The sequence below is a fragment of the Arvicola amphibius genome, chromosome 5, assembly GCF_903992535.2.
Source record: "Arvicola amphibius chromosome 5, mArvAmp1.2, whole genome shotgun sequence".
NCBI classification, from domain to species: domain Eukaryota; kingdom Metazoa; phylum Chordata; class Mammalia; order Rodentia; family Cricetidae; genus Arvicola; species Arvicola amphibius.
Window position 1 is genome coordinate 82277800 of NC_052051.1, and position 26749 is coordinate 82304548.

The 26749-nt window shown below is 50.4% G+C and overlaps 1 protein-coding gene across 2 annotated transcripts in view; it reads left to right on the plus strand.

The window, feature by feature from the left end:
- Prdm11 (PR/SET domain 11) overlaps positions 1–26749 on the plus strand; it is a 79146-nt gene that overhangs the window by 18504 nt on the left and 33893 nt on the right. For both annotated transcript variants that reach the window (XM_038332163.1, XM_038332164.2), the window contains exons 2-4: positions 18576–18700; positions 19023–19126; positions 19556–19818. In XM_038332163.1, coding sequence (XP_038188091.1) covers positions 18582–18700; positions 19023–19126; positions 19556–19818 — 486 coding nt within the window. In that variant the 5' untranslated portion in view covers positions 18576–18581. The remainder of the gene's footprint in view (positions 1–18575; positions 18701–19022; positions 19127–19555; positions 19819–26749) is intronic.

The window sequence follows — 26749 nt, forward strand, 5'->3', positions numbered from 1 at the left end:
GCCCACGTGGAAGAGGTCAGGCTCACAGCGGCCCAGCTTGACTGTGTCTTTTTATTTCATAAGGGGACAGTGGGAGGCTAACTGTGCTCACACCAGGGGGTTTCCCTGGCACCTGCCCTCCCAGCTTCTGTCTGAGCTGCTTCTTGCAGGGATCTGGCTGCTTCTCCTGCACTCTGGGAGCATGCGATTGCATCGGCTTCACCTCAGCATCTGCAGGGTTCAGTGTGGGGGAGCAGTCCAAAGGAAGATGAGCTGGTAGGCTGGACAATTCCCAAGTCATCACCTGGAGCTGCCACATAGGTCACCAGCTCAGATGCCTCGCACAGCACGGGACACTGCCTTTGGAGCTGGGCAGCCGTGCTGACCCATCTGAGCAGGGCTCCTATTTATCCCCAGCACACTGCCACCATGTGGAGCCACATGCCCAGTGTGACTGGCCGTTGTGACTGTGGAGACGCAGACTGTCCACACTTTCCTATGGCAGAAATAAAAGTCTAGAAAGCCACAGCAGCTGCCAGTTTTCCACCTCCACTTCCCTCTTGTCGCCTCAGGGTGGAGCCGGTTCCATGGTAATTACCTTGTGGGACCTCTCAGGAGCCCCTGTCTTCCCCATGTGGGATCCCTGTCTTACTAAATTGCCACCTGGAAACAGTGGCAAGAGGGTAGGTGGGCTTTGGGCCGATTAGACTCCACACAGCTGCTGTGCAGCTTTGTTCAAACCACTTAACCTCTCTGAACTTCTACCAGAAAAGCAGAGAAAAACTGCCTCCAAGGTCATGGACTTTATGAAATACAACCTGCCAGAAACTCAGCCGTTGTGCAAACATAGAATGCATGTGGCTCTGCTCAAGGTCCAAGAGGGTCCTGAGAGCTTCTGGCACCGTGGGATCCAGCGGCTCACACAATGTCTTCAGGGCTTTGTCCAGCCTTCTCAGCTTTCTTCTGTGCTGACTTTATTTATAGGCAGCTGCTGGGGTGGATGGGGGTGGAGCACAAGCCTGGCAACAGGCACCTCTGTTCTGCATCCTCTGAAACTCCATTGCTTCATCCATGCCCTGGGCCGCCTACCCTTCCTTGCACCAACCATTGGGTATTGCTGATCCAGTATGCAGATCCAGGCTCTCATTGGTTGGTCTTCACAATTGCACACCGTGCTGGAGAAAAGACAGGGCAAGTCCTGTCCACAGGCATGGTTGCTGAGCCATGAGGATGGGAACCTTGTTCCCAGCATGTTGGATAGTGCTGGCCTTCAGTATTGGTACCACAAAAGCACAGGTCAAGAGGGAATGAATGGGCACCCTCCACTGGGTTTGGAAGACACCAGGCCATCACACTGACATATTAGAGCTTCCCTCTCCCACTCCTTCCTGGAGGCCTGTGAGGAAGGTCACCTTTCTGGCAGTGTTACAGCTCTGCGGAGCCTCTTCCTTCTAAGCCTGTCAGCTCACCAGAGCAGCCCAACAATGCCCAGTTTGCCCCACAGGTGTGTGACAATCATCAAGTGTTAGTGACCATGTCACATGCATACTCAGGCATCTTACCCAACATTGGTCTCCTTCATCTGTGAGCTTTAGTAGTTCACACTGCTTTTCCTCCTTTTGAAGCAGAGCTCCTGTCCCATCATCTGTAAGGAAGGGCACAATGACCAAGTGAGAACATGTATACAGTAGGTGCCTATGAAAGGCAGGATCTCTGCCTCCCTCAAAGTCAGGATCTCCGTCAGCACACAGACCTGTGCATGAGCCTTTCCACCCACGTGGAAAAGTGCTTGCTTAGTAAACACACACACACACATACACACACACACACACACACACACACACATACACACACGCGCGCACGCGCACAATCATGGAAGTAAGCCCAGGTACACAGTGTCATTACTAAAGTACAAAGGATCAGAACAATTATTTTCACAAGCAGCTCAAGTGGTCACCTGCATGGTAGAATAGTCTCCCTGGTCTCAAATCGCATGGGAGGATGAGGTGAGGCAGCAGCCCTGCATACAGTGGGTTGTTGTGTAGGGGATGAACCGAGGACTGAGGGCTCGGCACCTTTCACAGAACACAAAGAAGCCTGTTTTCAGGAAGCCAGCGCGTGTATGCTCAGAGTCCCCTTGACCTACTTTATTACTTTGTGACCAGTGGCAGAAATGGTTTTGGGGTCAGAGGACAGGAAGTCCTTCCAGCCAGAGATGCTCAGTGGAGATGCTACAAGTGTGCCCAAAACTCAGGCGAGAGCCCTCCCCCATCTTGAACATGCATTTGTACAATCCCCTAAACAAATTAAGTTAGGCAGACTTTGACTCAGGAAGTTGGGGTGGAGCCTACACTTCTGTTTTACCAGCAAGCTCTGTGTGATGCCAACACTTGAGAGCTGTGGGGCTCATCCTTTGGGAAAGAGGATGGAGACACACTGGAGGTGTTTTTAATTGTAAGAATTCAGGCCTTGGCAATAAATACGGAGCCAATGAGAATGGCGAGGACAGAGCCAGTGCGAGCGGTGAGGGCGGAACCAGTGCGAGCGGCGAGGATGGCTGAGCTGCACACAGGAGGAGACTGGGGAGGTGTAGGCAAGGCAGAGTGGTGTTGTATGTAACTGTGCCTTTCTTCTCCCACAGTGTGCAGGTGGCAGGAGTATGTTTGAGAGCTCACTGTTCGCTAGGGTTCCAGTTTCAGCACTGCCCTGTGAAGGACTTACAGGGTCCCTTACTCAGATGCCATGGGACTCCTCATTAGCAGTGTGAGGGAAAGAGTTGGTGAGACCAGAGGCCATGGTGTGGCCCTAGCACTTGCTCATCACAAGCAAGTTAGTGGTATATGTGGGAAGCCATTGGTTATCCTCCAGAGAGCCCCCATGTCCAGTCCTGGGCCCACCTTCTCTTTGCCATCAGTGACTGTAGCTTTTCTGGACCCTAGAGAGCCAGCCCAGGCACCCTCACCCCTGCATCTGCTGACTTCTCAGCCTTTAATGGGCCCGGGATGGCCCATATTTTGGACTCTGGAGCCCTGGAGTCTTGGGGAATTTATTGGGACACCAGGACTCTCCTCTATAGAGTGGCTGGGGAGAACACCCACTACATCCTTTCCCCCATGTGTTGCTAGCATTCTGGGATAGTCATGGAGGAGAAGCCTGGGATTTATTTTTAAAACTCTCTTTGAAAATTTATTTTTATTTCACATACATTGGTATTTTTGCCTGCATGTATGTCTGTGTGAGGGCGTTGGGTTCCCTGGAATTGAAGTTACAGACAGTTGTGAGCTGCCATGTAGAACTTGGGTCATTTGGAAGATCAGCCAGTGCTCTTAACTACTGACCCATCTCTCCATTTCCCCGTTAGTATTGACAAATATTTGTATTATGAATCAAAGAATGGATAAGGATTTCTATGTACTTATCACCCAACTGCAGTTAATAATTCCTGGGCATTGCTGCTTAGTTTTAAATTAAGAATGTATTCTGGTCTCAAATGGATTGAGAAGCGCCTCCTCCCTGGCTATTCATCTACTACTGGCAACTGTCATTGCTCTGAGCCACAAGCACGTAAGAATACATCTAAGTACCACACACATTCTGTGTGTACTATCACAGAATGCTACTGTGTAACTGAAGATAGACTAATTTGGGGGGCATGTGTGTATAATGTGTGTGGGTGCACATGTGCATGTGTGTATATGTGTGTGGGTGCACACGTGCCACAGTACATGTGTGTATATGTGTGTGGGTACGCGTGTGCCATGGTGCATGTGTGTATATGTGTGTGTGCATGTGTGCCATGGTGCATGTGTGTATATGTGTGTGGGTGCATGTGTGTCATGATGCATACCATGATGCATGTGTGTATATGTGTGTGGGTGCACATGTGCCATGGTGCATGTGTGTATATGTGTGTACAGGTGCACGTCTGCCATGGTGCATGTGTGTATATGTGTGTACAGGTGCACGTGTGCCATGGTGCATGTGTGTATATGTGTGTGGGTGCATGTGTGCCATGGTGCATGTGTGTATATGTGTGTGGGTGCACGTGTGCCATGGTGCATGTGTGTATATGTGTGTGGGTGCACGTGTGCCATGGTGCATGTGTGTATATGTGTACAGGTGCATGTGTGCCATGGTGCATGTGTGTATATGTGTGTGGGTGCACGTGTGCCATGGTGCATGTGTGTATATGTGTGTACAGGTGCACGTGTGCCATGGTGCATGTGTGTATATGTGTGTGGGTGCATGTGTGCCATGGTGCATGTGTGTATATGTGTGTGGGTGCACGTGTGCCATGGTGCATGTGTGTATATGTTTGTGGGTGCATGTGTGCCATGGTGCATGTGTGTATATGTGTGTGGGTGCACGTGTGCCATGGTGCATGTGTGTATATGTGTACAGGTGCATGTGTGCCATGGTGCATGTGTGTATATGTGTGTGGGTGCACGTGTGCCATGGTGCATGTGGAAGTCAGAAGATAACTTTAAGAAGTCAGTCCACTCCTTCCACTGTGTGGGATTGAACTCACCAGGCTTGGCAACAAGGCCCTTTCCTCACTGATCTCCACATATATTTTGTATAACAACCCTACTAAGTAGAGGCTGCCTGTATCCACAGACCTAGGGAGGTTCAGGCCCTCCCCCAGCCACACAACAAGAATGTGAAGCATCATGTCAGGTGCCTCTCGTCAGCCTTTCTCTTTCTTACTCAGATCCCACTGTCATCCGTGAGTCTGCTGTGTGTCCACTTTGCACCAGGCCATTCTGGCTGCAGAGGACACAGCAAGAAACACATTAGATAAGATCTGCTCTTCCTGGAGTCTCCATTCTAGCTGGAGAGACCGGGACCCATCTTATAAATAAATCCTGTGCAAGTTGGACGAGGATGCGGTCTAGAGATGGTCCAGCGGGCAGGAGGGGAGGAGCAAAGGGCGCTGCTGTTGCACAGAGGATGCACAGAGATTCGACACCAGCCAAAGCCTGGAGGGCTGGGCAAGTCATGGGGATCTGCCGGAAAGAACTTTGCATAGAGAACAGCACATGCAAAGGCCCATGCGGAGGCTGGGCGGGACTTGGAGCTATGCTGGGGGTGATGGGAGAACCATGAGAGACAAGGTTTCAGGAAATGGGGACAGTGTCCTGGTCACTTTGCAGGGTCTGAAGCAAGGTACCCCTGTGACAGAGTCTCCTTGACTCTGGGACAGGGGTTGGACACTTTTGTTTTGTGAGATCAGATCTCATTATGTAGAGGAGGCTGTCATTGAGTTCAAGGTCTGGATTACATGTGTGAGGCACACATCCAGCTTCTGTGCATCTTGTAAGGCCCCAGAACCGGGACCCTCCCCACAGAGGGCTTGATACTAACTCCCAAGAGAGAGGATGCGTCAGAGCAGGAGATGGTCTACGAGGCCCAGGTGGAGTGCTAGAGCCATCAGGAGCAAGCCTAGCCAGAGGGGGCCCATACTGCAATGGGCAGGGCGAGGCAAGGATGGCTGACAGCTGCTCAGAACAGAAACCTTGTCTGGACAGGCTGGAGAGAGTAAAGCGGACAGGCTGGAGAGAGTAAAGCAGACTTCCAGTAAATGCAGAGTGGCTGGCTTTCCGACATGCTGACAGGCACCCTGGCCACGCCCACTGAACTCCCCCCTCGACTGTGTCCAGTATCAGCCAGCTCTCTGAACCTCCAGCCTCAGTTGTGTCCACTCGTCCATCTGCCTCTGACGCTGGCTTCCCAGACTTGGCCCAGTCCCTATAGGACTAAGACTCAGTGAGAGAGTCACCTCAGAGTCCTATTGCAGATCCTAGCTGTCTAGGCTTCTGGTGCTAAGGATTCTCACCTCTGTCTGTACAGCAGAGGCTCCAGGCCCTTTTCTTCATTTCCATCATCTGCCGGGTTGGCTCCTGGGACTCAGGAAATGGTGTTACCTGCCATTCCTGGCTTATAGGAGGGGCTCAGCCCACTGCAGGTGGAAGGGCTGCATAGGGGATGGCATGTGGGAGGCCAAGGAGCTACTGAATTTTTTATGTATGTCACCCCGGCTAGTGAACCCCAGTGTGTTCACTAGTCTGACAGGTCTCTGAGCTAAGGCTGTGTGTGTGTGTGTGTGCGTGCTCAGTATACACATGCCCACACACTAGCAAGCACATGTGAAGGCTGGAGGCTGACTTCTGGTGTCTTCCTCTGTTTCTCTCCACCTTATTTTTTGAGCAGGGTTTGTTACTGAATCTGGAGTTCGGTGTTTCAGCTAGACTGGGTAACCAGCGAGCCCCCAGGAGCCGTCTGTCCCCTCTGTGTCTGCAACACTGGCATCAGAGGCACATGGCCCCATGCCTAGATGGTATGTGGTGCTGGGAACTAAACTCAGGTCCTTGTGCTCACACAGCGAGTACGTCACTCTCTGGACATCCCACTCCTCCCCCCGTCTTAAAGTTTATTTTAATATTCTGGTTCTGGTCTCGGTATTCAGTGCCCCACAGAGTCACACCCTAGTCCTCTTGCAGAGGACAGTGGGTGAAGCTGAAGACGGGGGCTTTTGGGAGACCAGCCCCACCCTGAAGCTCTCTGGAGTCCCCACAGTCACTTCATTAGCAGAAACTCAAGTACTGGCCAAAGGGCTTCTTATGAATACCAGGAGACATTCTTGTTACAGAGTGTGCCAGAAACCAAGGACAGGGCCAGAGATGTTTCTTATTATACCCGTGTCCTCCTGCCCTGACAGCTGGCTTTATGGAAAGAATGTGTCCTGTGAAGTCTTCAGGGCTTGGCTGTCTTAGCAACGGTGGCTGTGAACTTTCTCACCAGAGTCACAAAATGAACACCTTTCATTCCCTTTGACCCTAAAGTGGGTCGGAGTCTGCTGCTGAGGGGAGTCTCCTGTATGGTGATAGGCCTAAGGCCTGGCTCTGGTGGGCAGTGATGGCTCACACCTTTAATCCCAGCACTCAGGAAGCAGAGGCCAGCCTGGCCTACAGAGCAAATTCTAGAACAGCCAGGGGTACATAGAGAAACTTGTCTTGAAAAACAAGCACAACTGGAGAACTGGCTGGAGAGATGGCTCAGCAGTTAAGAGCACTGCTGCTCTTCCAAAGATAGTGGGTTCGGTTCCCAGCACCCACATGGCGACTCACAACTCTGTAACTCCAGCTCCAGGGCATCTGACATCCTCACACAGATACACATGCAGGCAGAACATCAATAAACATGAAATAAAAATAAGTAAATCATAAAAAAAGAAAGAAAGAGAGAGAGAGAGAGAGAGAGAGAGAGAGAGAGAGAGAGAGAGAGAGAGAGAGAGAGAAAGAAAGAAAGAAAAAGGCCAGGCTTCATGTTCAGTCACAGTCACTGGGGAGACCATGGGGTTGTACCATTGGTTAACAGTGGGCCAGATGCTCCTGAAGGGGGGTGTGATACCTGAGCATCAAGCACAGTGGGAAGCTCCCCCCGCCCCTCTCTCTCTCTCTCTCTCTCTCTCTCACACACACACACACACACACACACAAACGATGCCAGTCTGAGCCACCTTCTCCAGGCCTTGCTCCAACCTCTGCCACTCCAGTTCCTACCAGCTGAGCAGTACACGTAGTACATTTTAGAAGTCCTGCAGGAGGGACCACCCTGGAAGGACCACAGTGTCCTACCAGACCCACCCAGCTGTGCTCCACCGATGCTCCTTGGAGGGAGCCCGCATCTGGCCGAAGCTCAGTTCCACAGCTGTCAGTGGATTTTTTTTTTTTTGCCTTGAGGCCCCTGCAGATATTTTGGCTCTGTTCTTATTAACATATTAGTTCACACACACAAAAAATACACATCTTACAAAAGCATATTTCTACAGACATACCCATGGAACCAGCACCCAGGCCAAGAAATGGATCCCGATTTTAGCCCTAGGATGCTGTTTTCTGCCTTTTTTGGTTGGTTCCAAGCACAGCTCTGAACTTAACCTTTGTACCACTTACTCTTCATGTAGATGCGACTGCATACCTGACAGAGGCAGTTGGAGGGAAGAAGGCTTTCTTTTGGCTCATGGCTCAAGGGATACATGCCATCATATTGGGGAAGGTATGGCAGCTGGTGCTCCATCTATGGCAGCTGGAGTGAATCCTGCTCACATCTCAGTGACAGACCATGCTGCAGAGAGCCCTCAGTGGCTTTAGGCTCTCCCCTACACTGCAAAAAGTTCCACACTTTCTCTGAACAGCGCCACTACCTAGGGACTAACTGTCCAAAGCCATGAGCCTGCGAGGGTGCAGGCCTCAGGGGCATTGCAAGTTCAACCATAGCTGCTTCACACCACAGCTGTGTAGTTATCAAGTTCAACCATAACTGCTTCACACCATAGCTGTATCTAGTTATCAAGTTAAACCATAGCTGCTTCACACCACAGCTGTATCTAGTTATCAAGTTAAAACTGTAGCTGCTTCACACCACAGCTACATCTAGTTATGAAGTTCAGCCATAGCTGCTTCTTCACACCACAGCTGTCCAGTTATCAAGTTCAACCATAACTGCTTCACACCATAGCTGTATCTGGTTATCAAGTTAAACCATAGCTGTTTCACACCACAGCTGTATCTATTTATCAAGTTAAACCATAGCTGCTTCACACCACAGCTGTATCTAGTTATCAAGTTAAAAACTGTAACTGCTTCACACCATAGCTGTATCTGGTTATCAAGTTAAAAACCATAGCTACTTCACACCACAGCTGTATCTAGTTGTTTAGTTTCTTAACTTTCTATAAACCTCTCTGGGTATCTAGTTGCTCTTCTCAGTGTTATGATTCAGCCATAGTGTACATGTGACCTTGGTTAGATACCTCTCCTTCTGTGTGGTATTCTATCCACTAATTGATTTTATTTTATACACTGGCACATGATTGTCACCTCAGCTTTCAGGAGACTGAGGCAGGAGGGTTGAGAATTCAAGGTAGACTATCTCAAAACCAAAAAAAAAAAAAAACAGGCAAACTCAGCGAACAGCATGCACTCCAGGAGGAAGCAGGGCAGAGTGAGTGTGCACGGTCCTTCAAGGTCTTTGCTTAGGATGCTTACAGCTAATCAGCGTTGATCTGGTTGGCACACAGAAATGCGATGGGAGGGGATGGTTACAGCAAGCAGGCAAGTCTTTCAAAGTAGGCTCATAAAATAAAGCCAGGAATGCTTCATGGGGGAAATACCAGCCCGCATTGCTCCTTTAGTGGATCCCTCATCCATCAAAAGCACCCCTTTTGTGCCCAGCTTCTAATCTGGATCCCCCTTTTTTGCCAGCCTAGGGTTGAATCCCAGAGACTATTGATAAATGAGAAGAATTCCTTTAAAGCAGCGGTTCTCAACCTGTGGATCTTGACCCCCTTTAGGGCCAGATATCAGATATCTTGTGCATCAGTTAGTTACATTACGATTTATTATAGTAGCAAAATCACAGTCGTGAAGTAGCAACTATTGTTGGGATCACCACAACATGGGGGACTGTGTTAAGGGTTGCAGCATTAGGAAGGTGAGAACCACTGCTGTAAAGGTCTCTCCTTGCCCTTCCTTCTTCCCCTCCCCTTTGCCCTCCCTCCCCGTCTTCCTCATCTTTTTTCTCCTCCTCTTCTTTCTCTTTCTCGTCTTCTTCTTTATGCTGAGGTCAAATTCAAGTCCGTTTCCAGATCTTCAGATGGGATTACTTTGTTTGTATCTTTTCATATTGCTCCTGGGCTCATTCCCACTCCACGGAGTTTTAGACTCACCCCAAAACTGAGTGGAAAGTACAGAGTTCCCATATGTCTCCTTGTCCACCACAAGAGCGCACGTGCTTGCTTGTTTCAGTTGATGACCTCACAGTGACATGATCGCCGAAGTCCATAGCTAGCGTGAGAGAGTTCCCTCTTGGTACTGGTGTTCTATGGTTCACACAGACGGGTGACTGGATGTTGACCTGTATCTATTAGAGTCACTTCATGAGCAGTCAAGTGTTCTGCCAAATTGTCCCTTCCTCCATATTACTGTCTCCACAGATTCCCTGTCTCAGAATGTCACATGGTGGCAATCATAGAACATGTAGCTGTTCCTCAGTGACCTTTCCCACTTAGTAGTAACTTCCATTTTCCTTTCACATGTAGAACATGTTTCTCATGTCAGTAATTGCCCAGCAGGATTGTTAACGGCCGTCCAGCGTTCTATCCCATGATCTTGGAGATTCAAATCACGTCTGTGTTTTTGCTATTGTGGATTACAGTGTAGAGGATAGGTCTGCAGGTTCTCGTGTGCTGGATCCGGAGACAGGGATCTCTCGTGTGGAGAGCCAGCCTTCGGGTTGCCGAGTGCCGTCTGGGAACCCTGCTTCACTCATACTCCAGCCCATAATATGTGAGCAGCTATTCCTCCTAACTCACGGCAATCCTCAGTACCACTATGATTTTAAGATTTTTGTCAGTTTACTAATGGAGACATGATACCAGAAAAGGCTGCCTAATACCGAGAGAGATGCTGATCAGAGGCCAAGTTCAAGCAAAGAAGGGAAGAGAACTCTGATGGATTAGTGATGCTTGCCATGGGTGCTACATCTGAGAGTATGGGAGCTGTCTGCTTGTCATCTCGGACACCAGAGCCTGAGTGTTAACGCTTTTGGACTTTCCCATTGAGCATTTTAGCCATTTGTCACTTCTCTTACAAATTGTTCATTACTTTCCTGTTGGGCGGATCATCTTATAGACTGATGAGAAGTGCTTTTCTGTTGGGTGTAGTAACTTCTGGGAAGCCCCTCCCCCAAGTGCTAACGATAATAAGTGCTAGGGCCTCACCCATGATTGACAAATGGTCTACCTCTGACTGATATCCCAAGCCCAACCCATTTTTTTTACTTTGTAAGCTAATATAAAAAATTTAAATTATTTCTTAAACTTTTTATTGAATTTTGTGAATTTCACATCACTCACCCACTCCCACTCATCAACCTGACCCCCCCATATCTTCCCTCTGCCCTTGCAACCTCTTCCCAAAGAAAACAAAAAAAATAAGAATTAAAAAAAATCTTGCCATGGTAGCTGTGGTGTGTCACCCTTTTGCGCAGTTTTGTTTCAAGTGTTCATCGCAGTGAGTCACTGAGCCGGGTCGTGGTCTCTGGCTTCTGCTACACTGTCAATACCGGAGCCTCACCAGAACAACTCTCGGATATCCTATTGTTGCCCTGTGTCGTGGAGATCCTATAACTTTGGTTCTGCAGGACTGGCTGCTTCACATGCTCTAATATTTCTAAGATGGGGTGGGTGTTGGGGTGGGTCAACTGAAAGTCCTGGATCTGGGCCTGAATTGGTCAGCCCATCCATTCTCCCGCGTCTACACCAGGGCCAGCTCTCCTGCCTGAGGCAGCTGGCAAGGGGGCAGAACTCAACCCTAAACATCAGAAAACTTTCACCAACTTACTTTTAATGTCCAACACATACACACACACACACACACACACACACACACACACACAAATTTACTATGTTTCTTTGAACTCATGATTTTCCTATCAACCTCCCAAATAGCTGGATTTACCCAGTTTATTTTTTAATATTTATTTATTTATTATGTACACAATATTCTGTCTATATTTATGCCTAAAGGCCAGAAGAGGCCACTAGACCTCACTACAGATGGTTGTGAGCCACCATGTGGTTGCTGAGAATTGAACTCAGGACCTTTGAAAGAGCAGGCAATGCTCTTAACCTCTGAGCCATCTCTCCAGACCATTTACCCAGTTTATTATATTCTTAAGTGATAATAACATTTAAAGAAGAACAGCTAATGTTAATGAAGTGATTATTACAGGCTAAACATTAGTGTGTACACCTGACCCGTGAAACAGAAATGTGTGGATGATCAGCCATTTGTCACTTTTCGAAGTTGCACAGCCTAGGTGTGGCTATGCTGGTAGCGGTGACAGGATGTATGCTGGTGTAAGACTTCCATGAATTTAGCCAGGTGTGGTGGCGCACGCCTTTAATCCTAGCACTTGAGAGGCAGAGGCAGGAGGGTCTCTGTGAGTTTCAGGCCAGCCTGGTTTACACAGCCAATACGAGGAGAGCCAGGACTATGTAGAGAGACCTTGTCTTTTAAAACAAAAAATGCTTCTGTGAATTCAGTAGTATCTTTTAACAAATTTATCTTATAGTGAGTGGTATTCTCTAGTAATCCTGGCACACAGAGACAGGATTGTTAAATTGGAAGCTAACCTGTGCTACACAGCCAGACTCTTTATTTTGTTTGATTGTTTGTTTTTTAAGACAGGGTCTCACTGCAGCTCTGGCTGTCCTGGAACTCACTATGTAGATCAGGCTGGCCTAGAACTCACTATGTAGATCAGGCTGGCCTAGAACTCACTATGCAGATCAGGCTGGCCTAGAACTCACTATGCAGATCAGGCTGGCCTAGAACTCACAGAGATCTTCTGTGATACCTCTGCCTGTCCAGTGCTGGCTGGGATTAAAGGTATAGTCTGCCACACCTGGCTTAGTCTCTCTCTCTCTCTCTCTCTCTCTCTCTCTCTCTCTCTATCTCAGATAAATAGGTTTTAAAAATTACCTTTTGCAATTGAGCAGCTGCCTGTCTTTGCAGGCTTCTGTTACATGTAAATTCAAGGAATAGTCATCACTCTCCCCACAGATAACTGCTCAGGGGTTAGGAGCACCTGCTTCTCTTACAGAGCATCCGAGCTGCTTCTCTTACAGAGCATCCGAGTGTCGTCCCAAGAACCCACATCAGGTGACCCATAACTGTCTGTAACTCTAGCACCAGGATAAATAAATGAAATCTTCCACACCTAAATATAAAAATTTTAATTTAACTCTTCCCTTTAATAATTCCAAAATGTCTCCATTCCTGCTCCTTTGGTCCACTATTTATGATCCTTTGTTAATGTGTTGTGGGGTGCACACCAGTATGGGAGATTGCATCCCGAGGATTGCTGCACGCTTGAGGCCTGCTTGCTTTACACAGCAGGTATCAGTTCAGCGAGACCACGTAGTAAAACTCTGTCTCAAAAAACAAACAACTTAGGTTGGAGAGTTGGCTCAACAGTTAAGAGCACTTGTTGCTCTTGCAGAGGACCAGAGTTCAAGTCTCAGCACCCACATGGTGGTTCTCAGTCTCATCTAACTTCAGTCCCAGAGGATCTGACACCTTCCCCTGGCTTTCATGAGCACTGCACACACATGGTATGCACATCTTCACGCCTACCAAACTCTCACACATAAATTAAAGTAAAATAAAAATTTAGCTCCCCACAAAACAACATCAAAAAGGAGAATCCTTGCCGGGCGGTGGTGGCGCACGCCTTTAATCCCAGCACTCGGGAGGCAGAGGCAGGCGGATCTCTGGGAGTTCGAGACCAGCCTGGTCTACAAGAGCTAGTTCCAGAACAGGCTCCAAAGCCACAGAGAAACCCTGTCTCGAAAAACCAAAAAGAAAAAAAAAATGAAAATCCTTAATCAGATCTTTTCAGGAAGAAAATCTCAACTTACAGCCCAACCATCCCAAGCCCCCAAGGCTCAGGATCCCTAGCCCAGATATATGCCTGACCTTAAGTCCTTTTGTTATTCAAGGGGACATCGGAAGATGCAGGGTGGATAGCAAACAGAATTGGGGGTTCTCATGGTGCTAGGCGTGAAGGAAGCTGAATGGGCACAGCCTCCTGATGCTCCAGCCCCCTGGCTGCCAGGCGTTCTGGGATTCTGGCTCTTTGCCAAAGGTGAAAAAAACGAGCTGCAGGCCTCTGGCCACTCTCTCCCCCTCCTCTTGGGTCTGCATCTCATTGCTGAAGGTTGCACCAGGCTTAATCTCTGTAAGAGCAGACTCCAAGGAGCCAGGCTGCAGGGAGCAGTGCCAGCAGCTTGTAGTGCTCTGCGAGGATGCCCTGTGCTTGGGCAAGGAGGCCAGAGCCATATGCAGAAATGGCTTTTAGAGCTCCACCCGGCCCATGCCTTCCGGTGCCTGCTTAGACTAATATGAAGGACCTGGTGAAGGTCATAGCCCTGCGCTCTCTCTCCAAGTGTAGGCTCACTTAGTCACATCCTATTCTCACCCCTGTCCCCATAAGCCTGCAGCTGAGACAGAGTTTATTTCAAAGTAAAGGTGCCTGTGGCCCACTTCAGGGCTTAAATGTGCAGCACGCATACAAGTGAGGCTTGATCATGGCCTCCAAGCCGCTGGGCTTTTCCAAGAATGGAGATAATAGCCAATAAGTAGATGTAAGGTAATGAGAACAGGACACCCTTTTCAATTTGTTTACCAGGGAGCTCAGAGCTGAATGGATGCTCCATCACTAAGCATCTAGCAATAGATTGTTATAATTGGTGTCTCATGGGAGCCCATGGGAGAGCATGGTAGACATAGGACGTTCTTGTTGTCTCTGACACCCAGAACCTGAGATCTGACACCCTGTTTCCTAGCCATCCTATTTTGTACAAGCTGAGTATTCCTAGTCTGAAAATCCCAAATGCAATGTAAGTCAAAATCTGACATATCCAACAAATGATCAAATTTTGGAGCATTGAGATCTGGTAAGGAGTATGCCAGCATTCCAGTGTTGGTACGCTCCTAGGTCTGAAACACTTTTGGCTGAGCATCTCAGACAGTGACAGCTAACCTGGGTGTGATTCTGTAAGATGCAAGCAAAGGTCACAGGCCTCTCTATTGGGAGGTGAGGACGCTGCCTGATGACCATTTCAATTGGCCTGTCTGTGTACCTCTTGTCCTGCATGGTCACTGTGTCCCTTTCCCTCTGTACCTGACCCCTGCCTTCACCTCTGAGCACCAGCGAAACAAGCCCTTATAAAGTGCTACTAGACTCTTTCCAAGGCCTCCCCTCAGTCTGTATCCCATTATTTCCTTGTGGGATGCCCTGGCAGTTATGATTATCCCTGGCTGGTCTATGAAGACTTCTTAAGGCTTAAATTGCAGGCATGTCCAACCTTTTGATGTTGCTACTGACGTTGTCTTCTACAAAATTCACACTCCAGAGCTTTGAAAAGCAATTCAAACAAACAGACAAAAAATGGGCTGGAGAGATGACTCAGTGGCTCACACTGAACTTTCATAGCAATTCCAGCTCCAGGGAGATTCCACAACCTCTTCTAGTCTCCATGGGTACCTATACTCACATGTACAGCCTCCTCTCCCTTCCTCCCTTCCTCCCTTCTTCCCTCCCTCCCTCTCTCCCTCCCTCCCTCTGTTTCTGGCACAACTAAAATCCATAAAATGATTTTTTAAAGATATTTTTATTTTTATTTTATGTGCATGTGTATTTTGCATGCATGTATGTACCAAATGCATGCCTGGTGCCCACGGAGGCCATAAGAGTGCACTGGAACTGAAGCTACAAATGGTTATGAGCTGCCGAGTGCGGGAATCAAAACTGGGTCCTCTGGAAGAGCAACAGGTGCTCTTAACTGCTAAGCCATCTCTCCAACCCCTACAAAATTTTTAATAAGGAAGGAAAATCTCAGGATGTTCTAAGTGAGTCTATGGCTTTGTGAGGGCATCCTGGGGCGCATGCCCAGTAGAAGGACACATTGACTCTTGAGTGCTCATACTTTAGGACTTACCATAAGGACTGGGCACCCATGCTCACAAATCTGACTTAGCTGTGCCTCTCATTGACCCAGCCCCTCAGTGCCAGCCTTGTCACCTCCCTTACCACCCTCTAGTCTTGCTGCATGAAGAAGGAAAGTTAAAACAACAACAACAAAAAAAACTCCCCAAACTTTCTTTCCTTGAAATCTCTTGATCTGAGTGTCTGTGGGGGCAACTAGGACACAGAAGGCAGTGCATTTTGACCTGGGTCATTTGTTCATTAATTCGTTTGGCAGATATGAACCCTGCCTGGGGTGGGGTAGAGCTGAGACTAGGGTGCAGAATTAAAGGCAGTCCACTCCCATGCCCCACAGACTCCCTGGGAATGGAAGTCCCCTGTCCACTTTAGGTTCTTGCCCTAATCCCTGGCGTATGTTTTCCCAGCCTCCACAAATTTCCTAGCATATTTTTCTGGCACCTGTTACAGGTGTTAGGAAGGCAATGACAAGCCACAGAGCCTGTGAAGCCATTTGTAAAGCCTGCCCTCAGGGAACTAGCTAGAGGCCATTACACATAAGGTAGCTATTATCAGATGTGACCAAGACTAGTGGGGGCATTCCTAGGGTCAGTGGGCAGTGAGGAGACAGGCAGGGACACACCTAGGTCCCTAGGTGCCAGAGCAAGGGAGCACTGTGCAAAATGGTCCTAGGCTGTGTGCTCTCAGAAAGCTCTAGAGTTTGTCAGTGATTGGCTAAAAAGAGAAATTCAATAGTGGAGACTATTCTAAGCTGCCCATGTTGGGGTTGTCCGGTTATGTTCCTGATCAGCTTGCTTTTCTTCCTCTCTCCCTCCCTCCTTCCTTCCCTTCTTTCCTTCCTTTTTTTTGTTCTGGCTTGTCCGGTGTTTTTTTTTTTTTTGCGTTAGGGTCTCACTGTGTAGCCCAGGCTGTCCTTTAACTCGCTAAATAGTCCAGGCTGATCTCGAACTCACAGCGCTCCTCCATCCTCTGCCTCCTGAGTACTGGGATTAAAGGCGCGAGTCACTATGTGCAGCTCTTGATCCGCTTTCTCTCCTGGAATTGTAGCGTCCCCCAAAGCTATTTCTTCCTGTCATCTACCACATCTGTGATGGAATCTATCATTAACCACACTTTGGTGGAAGGAGAGAACCGACTCCTGCAAGTTTTCCTCTGACCTCCACACACGTGTTTGAGGCATGACCCCACTCCAGATTAAATTAAATAGATTTACTAAGAGAAATGGGAATGCAGAGAAGTCAGACAATCCTCATCATCATCCAGTTTGGCAGCCATGGCCAAGTACCAGATATTACCACCATGTGGATTCAATCTCATAGTTCTGAAGGTTGAGAGGTCAAAGGTTAAGGCGCACCTATTCAGTTTCACTGGGATGAGGGATCTCTACCTTGCAGATGGGACCTTCCTGATGTATCCTCACAGGCAACACCTTATCCAGTCTGTGTCCTTTCAAAAAAGTCATAGTGGGATTTAGGACTTGAACATAGCGGAGTGTCAAAGGGCAAATGTTTAGCCCCCAACACCTGCCCCATGGCTGCACAGTGTGTTCTAGAGACTTGAACGCTGGAGTTTCTCTGGAGTTTCGGCTGCTTCCAGACGAAGGGCCTGTGGGACTCCTACCTGTGCAACTGCAGCCCGGTCAGCCTGCCTGACCTTGGGACAGTCCCTTCTCAGCTTCCAGCCCTTGGCACCCCTTTTCTCCGCGGGTGACTGGGGAACCGTAGCCCGGGCCTGGAGGTGGAGTAAAACGCGCGCTCGCACCCCGGGCGGTGCAGGTGGCGCAGGGCGTGGGCTGCGGTGGCCGAGGTGGGTGTCGGCGGCGGCGCTGCGGAGGCTGTTGTGGGCCGCGCGCGACCGTCCGCGCGTGAACCCGGGACTGTCCTCCTCGGCGGCCGCCCCCTCCCTCCGCTCATGCCCTGTGCGCCCCGCGCCCCTCCCGGCCGCCAGCCAACTGCGTGCCCCCGGGGCCGGCAAGAAGCCACATGCCCCCGCAAGGAATGCCGGGCTGCCGGGCGGGCGGGGGGTGGGCCGGACCGCGGCGCCCCGCCGCGAAGGTGGGTGACGACCGGGACGCCGCCCCCGCGCACACTTTCCCGGTGAACCACACTCACGGCCGAACGGCGGCCCTCGGGCTGAGGGCAGGGAACCCTGTCCCCTGCGGTCCCCTGCGCGCGCCCCCCGCGTCCCGGCTCGCAGGAGGGGCAGGCCGTGCGGCTCCCCCACCCCTCCCGCCGCCGCGGGCTTTGGGGCCCCCGGTGGGGAGCAGGGGGCTGGTGAGCCGAGGAGCAGGGGTGTGGCCAGCGGGGGCCCCGGGGAGTGAGTCACACACACACTCTGCTCGCCCAGTCCCGGGGCCCAGCACGGTCCCGAGGCCGAGCTACTGCACAGCCCGCTGAAGAAGAGTGTCGGGGGTCTGGCATGAGGACCTTGGGGAGGGGCTGCAGCCGGGTTCTGTGGTGAGGGCGGTAAGCATGCTCTGGGGACACTCCCCCCTGGAGAGAGGGGTGGGCTTGGAGTCAGGATTAGCCCTGGCTGGCACACAACCAGCTCCCCAGCCCTGCCTGTACCTGCTATGAGCTGCCCAAGGGGCCTGGCTTCTTCCTCCTGGGAGCCCCTCACTCGGGGCCTCACAGCCAGCCATGCAGAGCTCATTTCAGCTTTCCACTCCCTCGGTCCCCCCTTGGCAGAATTCGTCAGGTTCTTAGGGGTCCCTTGTGTCCTTCGAACTTAGTATCCAGGCTGTGCTTCCCAGGCCTGCCTCCTGGCCTGAGCTGCCCCTGGGCCCTGACCCCATGGGGCTGGTGGCTCCAGTCCCCAGGACCAGCCCAGGATAGAAATGGCATTTCCTCTTGGCCAGGCTACAGCTGTTTTTGTTGTCTGAGTTCTTAAGCGCTTCCTCTGGGGATGGCAGGGAGGGTAACCAGACGCCTAGGGACCCCTGCTCTCCCTCCTAGCCACTCATCCCTCTTCCCCTGTCTCTTTGATCTTCCTGTACTGGTTCGGCCTCCGTTGCCTGTCCCCAGGACAGAATGACTGAGAACATGAAGGAGTGCTTGGCCCACACCAAGGCTGCTGTAGGGGACATGGTGACAGTAGTGAAGACAGAGGTCTGCTCACCACTCCGGGACCAGGAGTATGGCCAGCCCTGGTGAGGCCTGTGGGTGGTGACTTGAGGATGGGAGGGGGTGGCTGGATTGGATTGGCTGGGGATCCAGGGAATGGCCACCTTCCTTACTGGGCAGCTCGTGGGGTCAGAGGTGAGCAGGAGTTAGAACTTGGGCAGTTTCCCAGGGCCCAGCTCTCAGGAATTCACATGCTCCACCACTCCTGCAAGCAAATGACCACCATGTTGGAGCTCTTTGCCCTTCTGCAACGCCCCTGCCTCCTAAACAGGTGTCCAGCCTGTCTTCCCCCTGGGCTGTCTCTGATGGCTTCTTTGCTTTTCTTCTGTGGACCCTTGCCCTGGCCAGCTCTAGGAGACCGGAGGCCTCTTCTATGGAAGTTGAACCCAAGAAGCTGAAGGGAAAGCGTGAGCTCTTCGTGACCAAAAGCTTCCAGCAAGTGGACTTCTGGTGTAAGTGGAGTGGAGGCTCTGGGCGACTCCTTCTTTCTCCACGTGCCCCACCTGCCACTGGCTTGGGAATATTGTTCCAGAGCTCCAGTTAGAGGCATTCACCCAGGCACGCAGGGTTCAGCCTCTCTTAGGTCTTAAAGCCCACAGATGTGCAATACCAGCTCAGGCCCGTAGCCCCAAAGCCATATTTTACTTGAGACAAAAGCCCCGACATTGGCAGCATGTCCTTCACCCCCCAGGGAGGATCATAGGTTATTGCTGCTGAGGGCCCTGGCCTGCAGCTGTGTGGGCAGGTCTAGGGCTGGAAGGTCTGATCCACATACAGTGTGTTCATTGCTCTAAGTGTGGCCCCTAGGAATTTCCTCAGCCACTGTGTGGAATCTGTGTCACACCACCACTGAACTTTCCCTTTTCTTCACATCCCTCCAGTCTGTGAGTCCTGCCAAGAGTACTTCGTGGATGAGTGCCCGAACCACGGTCCCCCCGTGTTTGTGTCTGACACGCCAGTGCCTGTGGGCATCCCAGATCGGGCGGCCCTCACCGTCCCACAGGGCATGGAGGTGGTAAAGGAAGCTGGTGGGGAGAGCGATGTGCGGTGTATAAACGAGGTCGTCCCCAAGGGCCACATCTTTGGCCCCTATGAGGGGCAGATCTCTACCCAGGACAAGTCAGCTGGCTTCTTCTCGTGGTTGGTGAGTGTCCCCTGTGCTATTCCTTGGGAGAGGTTGATAAGAGACTTTGAGAGAAACCAGCAGGGGATAATTTATGCATGCACAACTGCTCTTTGGTTACCTATGGCTTATGGATGATGGGTCTTGATATTCTCTTGTCTTAGCCATGTGGCCTTCGTCCTTAGGTTTCCAAGAGCCATGCTAAGGGATCCCACTTCAGCAGCTAGCAGATTAGTCATCACCAGGTAGAACTTAAGGCTGATCTTCCCAAGTATTTTCATGTGTGTATGTGCGTGTGGGTATGCCTGTGTATGTGTGCGCACGTGCAGGCATGTGCGTGCGCATGCACCCGGCTGTCCGTTCAGTAGTATTTACAAAGACCTCAGCCAACTATTCCTTCAAAGGGGAAGGTTTGTAGCTGAGGACTGCAGGACCACAGAACATGGTATTTGGCTCAGAAAATGGGCATGTCAGGTACTGGAGGGAAGGCCGACGTGGTTCCCATTCTTGGGAACAAATGGTCTCTTGAGAAGACAGGCATTGAACAAGCATGTACAACTGATTCTTGCCACCTGAGAGGGAGCACAGCACACTTTGGCACACTGTGCTTGTGGTACCTGGAACCTACGTTGGAAGTGTCAGCAAGCTTTGCTGTCTAATGACTTTGAATGCGCCACTTTCTTCTCTGGGCCTGTTTGGTGACACAAGGCTAGTGCGAGCTGCTGGTGAAGATTCTCATTGGTTTTACACCGTTCTTGGTTGTGTAATTGCTGTGATTGCTAAGCCACTAAGGCAGTCATCATTGCTTGATATTACTGCTGGTGGTTTGAGTAGGAATGACCCCCATAGACTAATATGCTTGAATGCTTGGCCCATAGGGAGTGGCAATATTAGGAGGTGTGGCTTTGTTGGAGGAGGTGTGTCACTATGGGGACAGGCTTTGAGGTCTCCTGTGCTCCCTGTGTGGCGTGGTCTCCTGTTGCCTGGGGATTAAGATGCAGAACTCTCAGCTCCTTCTCCAGCAGCATGTCTGTCTGCATGTTACCGTGCTACTCAGCATGCTAATAAACTAACCCTCTGAAACTGTAAGCCAGCCCCAGTTAAATGCTTTCTTTATAAGAGGTGGTCAGGGGTGTCTCTTCACAGCAATAGAAACCCCAACTAACGCAGCCTGGTTGGGTGTTTTCAGTCTGAGGCTTGGAGAATCTTGGAAGGGGCTAGAACTTGGTTCTATGCAGTCAAGAGAAGGGGAAGAAGACGGCTATGGGGGTAGTGGAGGTTTGCCAGGAGATGGCAGGGCCAGTGTATGACACATTTCCTAAGCCTGAGGACTGAGGGAAGCTGGTGATGTGGCCAGGCAGCAATGTGGCGAGGTCAGGCTGTGGCACAGAAAGTCTTGGTCTCAGGCATGAGGCTGGGGAGAGGGTCCATGCCAGCTGAGAACAGTGATGGCTGGAATTGAGGTCTGGAGGTGGACGAATCTGAGACTCAAGAGGGAGAGCCCTGAGGTTGGTGTGATGGGCAGAGAGCCAGAGTGAGGAGTAGGGGCTTTCAAAACCACGAGGAGGGATTCCTAGGACTGCTCATGGGAGGAGAGGCAGACAGTGGGACATAGGATGGTAGAGAAAGTAGTGGGGTCATTCATAACACATCTGTGCCTCTGCCTGAGCATCCCCTTGGTGCCAGGCCCTGTGTCAGGACAGTTCAGATGTAAATCCTGCCCGCATAGGCAGGAGATGGAACTAACCAAAAAATAATAAAAATACACATAAAACTACTGGCAGGTGTCAGTGAGATTAAAAACTGGGAGAAAGTAAAGAACCAGGGGAACCCATGTGACCAGAGGTCAGAGGAGGTCTCCTGACAGTGAATTGGGGCTGAAGGAGGAGCACAGCCACCTGTGTTATGGTTCTCCAGAGTAACAGAATTTATAGAATGAATATCTCTATCTATTCATCCATCCACCCACCCATCCACCCACCCATCCACCCACCCACCCATCCATCCAACTACCCATCCATCCATCCACCCACCCACCCATCCATCCACCCACCCACCCACCCATTCACCCACCCACCCATCCATCCATGCACCCATCTATCCATCCATTAATCCACCCACCCACCCACCCATCCAACCATCCACCCGTCCATCCATCCATCCATCCATCCATCCATCCATCCATCCATGAGGCTCGATATCTCAGCTGGTCTTCAGTATTCACTGGAACCCTGAAGAAGTAGGCTCTAATGACAGTGAAGGAATGGACTTGCTAGCAAGGCAAGGGCAAGCAGGAAAAGAGCAAAAGCTTCCCTCTTCCATGTCCTTCCTTACATTGGCTTCCAGCAGAAGGTGTGGCCCAGATTAGAGGTGGGTTTTCCTACCTCAAAGATCTGGATAAAGCTATGTTTTCCCACTACAAATTAAACAAAAATCCCCCACAGGTGTTCCCTTCCATATTTCGATTTTAGTTAATCCCTGATGTAATCAGTTGACAATCAAGAATAGCCATCACACCACCAAAGTACAGGTTGGTAGGGGGTATCAGATAGGTGGACTTGCGTGAGCAAAGGCCCCGTGGCAGGAAGGGGCACACAGCATGTCCGAGTAGCAGACATGGGGATGGAGAAGGTACGGACATGTACCATGTGGGGTCCAGTGCTGACTTCACTCTTTGAAGGACTGTGGGAAGTTTCCAGATTATTTCAGGAAATGAGGAATGACCAGATCACATTTCCTTGTTTGTTTATTTGTTTTCCTGTGTATGTATGTGTTCAGGGTTGTGGTTGTTTGTGTTTATGTGTGTACCCGTGTGGAAGCAGAGGTAAATGTCTATTGACTGTTCTGTACCTTACTTTTGATCTGGAGCTCACCAGTTCAGCCAGACTGGATGGCCAGTAGATTTCCCATGGGTCCTCCTGCCTCTACTTCCCCAGCACTGGGATTACAGGCACATCCTACAGCATTGCGTTTTTACCTGGATCCTGGGGATCAGTTCAGGTCTTAATGCTTGCACAGCAAACACTGTCCACTGAGCCATGTTTCCAACCCCACGTTAATGTTTTAACAGCAACTTTTGCTGCAGCCTACGAACTGATTGGGGCAGAGATGTGGCATTGGTTAGGAAGCGGGTAGAGAGTCAGTGTGATCTCAGGCCTGCAGTGGAGGTAGCGTGGGTGGAGATGGGGAAAAGACGTGGTGAAGGGAAGACTGGCTTAGGCCTGGATGGGAGGGGGTGAGCTCCAGGGAGGATAGGATGGCTTCAGTAAGGGAACCAAGTGTCACAGCTTTGGTTCTCCTTGCCTCTCACCCAGCAGGTGGGTAGAGATGCCTTCACTTCCGAGGATTTCCGGGGGAGAGAAGGTTGAGAACCATTGAGACTCTGGTAATGTAGCAGGCAGGTGGATGTCCAGTTCTGGAACCTGCAGAGGAAGTATGGAGATGTCACTTTTGTTTGCGGGTGGCTAGTAAAAGTGGAGGAGACCCAGCCTCAGTGTCAAGGGACTTGACACTGTTAACAGTTAACAGTTAACAGTCCAAAATGAAGCATGGGAGAGCGTCACTGCAGGAGAAGCAGACCAAGGGAACCGCCTGTCTACATAGCAAGAAGAGAACTCTACAAAGGCTGCGGGGGCAGTGGCTCTCATGCTCAAGCCCAGGATGACAGGGCTCAGGAGAGCCTGTTGGATCTTGTGCCTGCAAGAGCACTGTGACGTGAGCAGGAGTGGTAGAGTTTGTACCCACATGGTATTTGGCAAATGTTGATAGCTCAGGGTAGGGGTGTGCTCATGGTACCTACAGACAGAGCTACGTGCTGTGCGATGCCTAGGACTGCAACAAAGGCTTATCAGTTACCCCCTGTGGGAGAGCGCTGGAGCTGGGCACCTGATTAACAGAGAGGTGGCCAGTAGAACAACTTCTCAGAAATTAGGTTAGAGCTCAAAAGTGGAAGAGAGAGATAGAGAGGGGGATGGTGATTGGAGGAGGCCACTAGGGTCAGTGGAGCTGTTACTGGGGAAGTTAGCATTAGCATCCTTAGGGTCAGCAGGAGGAGCACTTTGCAAAGAAACCGGAGCCATATGCATTTGTAGCACCCTCTGGAAGGCTCTGGAGAAGCAAATGGGCATGGAAAGGAACAGGTCAGCATATTGTCCATTGTCTAAGGGACTGCCCAGGGTAGGGAGGTGTGGTAGCCAAATAATGGCTGTGGGAAGACTAGTGTTAACTGCCAGCTTGGCAGGATCTGGAGTCACCTAGGAGACAAGCTGTCATGCCTGTGGGGGGATTATCTTGATGGGTTGATTGATGTGGGAAGACCCATCTTAATTGTGGGTGGCAACATTCCTTAGGCAGGGATCCTGGACTGTATAAAGTGGAAGGGGTGGAGCGCAGGTGTTCACTCCTCTTTGCTTCCAGACTGTGACGTGGTGCAGCTAGCTGCCTCGCACTCTTGCCCATGGGACTTCCCCATCATGATAGACCCTGGGGATTGTGAGCCAGAGTGACCCTTCCTGCCTTCAGTTAGCTTTGTCAGATCATTTTATGGCAGAAACGAGATTAAGATAGGTCTAAGATAGGTCCCGTAGCACCTCATCCTCGGAACTCGTGGCCCTTTTGGTGGTAGAAGGTGCTAGCATCTGTGGTTATGATGAGCGTTTTGAGTCAGGGAGATGATCTTAGGTTTTCTGACTGGGTTCAAGGTGATTACACAATTCTTCCATGAAGGGAGGCAGGAGGGTCAGGGTCAAATCAGATGTGGGGACGTGGTCCCTGCTGGCCTTGCAGAAGTGGAAGAGGGCTGGAAGATAAATGTTAGGTGACAGCTCACCGAGGTGCCTATTAACACATCAGAGCAGACTCGGCTGCTGTCTCCCTCAGTCCCTACCTGTTACAGGGTCCTCCTGGCTGGTATACCCTACCCTCTACTATGAACTGTCCAGCCCCAGGGCTCGGCTGGCCTCCTTTCCCCAGCTTCTCTTTTCTATATAACCCAGCCATGTTGACTAAGTGGTTCTTTTGGTCTCTTGGTCTCCTGGCTCGCTCCTGGCCTCTTGGTTCCTGATTCCTCTCTCTTCCTCTCTTGGCCTACGCCTTCAGTACGGACCCTTCTAGACGCCTCTGCCAGTGATCCCCCTTATATCTATAATAAAAACCTCGACCCCTTCAGAGAAGTCATGCCTTCCTTTTATCTACTTCTCCATTCAGGAGGCAGGGATGCTGGTGGCCTATAGATGTGGAGATAATAATTCAGGCTCTTGACTGGAGAAGTTCTGATCTCTAGAATTGTAAAAGAATATATTTGCTTTGTTCAAGGTGTGTGCATGTGTTTATGTGTAGGTGTTTGTTTTCCTGCAGCAATAGGAAACGTAGACTAGTGGAGGTTGCGTGTGGGTCAGGGACATCTCCTAAAATATGCAGCAAGGTGGTAGATGGCTGGGCCGCATGGCAGGGATATGCAGGGTGGTAGATGGCTGGGCTGCATGGCAGGGATATGCAGGGTGGTAGATGGCTGGGCCACATGGCAGGAATATGCAGGGTGGTAGATGGCTGGGCTGCATGGCAGGAATTTGACCTTCAGAATCTCAAGAAGTGAGTGATACCAAATCTGGAAGAGAAGAGGTGGTCAGAAAGGCTCAAGAAAGCAAGTGTTTGTGTGTGTGTGTGTGTGTGTGTCCCACATATGTCAGGGGTGGCTTTTTGGACCCTAGTGAGAAGCCCAGGGAGCAGCTTGGCCTACTTAGATGGTAAATCAGAAAGGAAAGAAAAGATCTGAACCATGATACTGATTTGGGGCTGGATTCTGGAAACCCTGCATCGTAAATAAGCTGCACTCATTCGTCAACTCCTGTTCCCAAGCGTTCCTTGCTGTTATCTTTTTCTTGACCTTTTTCCTGGTTTTCGAAGCCCTGCCCCCATGTTTGCAGTTGCAGAGATGGCTCTATTGCTAAATTCTTACTGCACAGGCATAAGGACTTGAGTTTGATCCCCAGAACTCACGTAAGAAAGCACACTGTGGTGGCTCCCTCTTGTAATCCCAGGTCTGGGGAGGTGGAGGCAGGAAAGTCCCTGGGCTTTCCTGGTTAGCCACTCTAGTCAATGAGTGAGCTCCAGGCCAGTAAGGAACTCTGTCTTAAAAAAAAGGTGGAGTGGTCTTGTAGAAAGACATCAATTGTTGACCTTTGGATTTTAACTTTCAAAGCCACTCATATTCACACACACACACACACACACACACACATTACTGTTTTGTGTACAACAGTTTAATGATATTTGCAAACAACACTCCAATGGGAATGGAGCCTGATCATAGCAAACACAGCCCTTAGTGTTCAGTGCGCTACTCATACCTAGCCAGGTGTGGACTCAGCACTGCGAACATTGCTCATGCGTCTGCAGTGTGCTTCCTGTGGCACAAGGCATTGCCATTCTGCTGGGGGTGAGGTACAGGCCACTGCATACCAAACTAAGCAGCCAGGCAGAGCTGCACTGGGCCTCTTGGTCCTCCCCACCTCCCTGCCTTCTGTGCCTTTTCCTTCCTGCTTCTCTGATTAGATCTTTGCTCCTTTTTCTTGCTCAGCATCAATTCCCTCTCAGAGTCTTCTCAGCTGGAGAACTGGCCTCACTGTGTGCTGACAAGTGAGGCTCTGGGTTCATAGGGATGGAAGGCCACTCTCCACTGCCTTGCTGCCCTGGCGTGAGTTGTACACTGTTCTGACTGCTTTGACAAGATATGCTCCTTCCTCTGCTCTCTCAGCCCAATGGAATTTATCCTGCTGTAAATCGTGGGTCAGACTCCCCCCACTCCCAGATTCTGCAGGCCAGCACAATGCTGCAGGCACAAGGTGCTTAGAGTCTCTGTGTAGCCCTGTGGTTTGGAAAAGAGGCAGAAGAAAGAGGAGCCAGCAAAGGCTTCTATTTTAAGTTTTTTTTTTTTGTCCAGTCCATGTTTTGT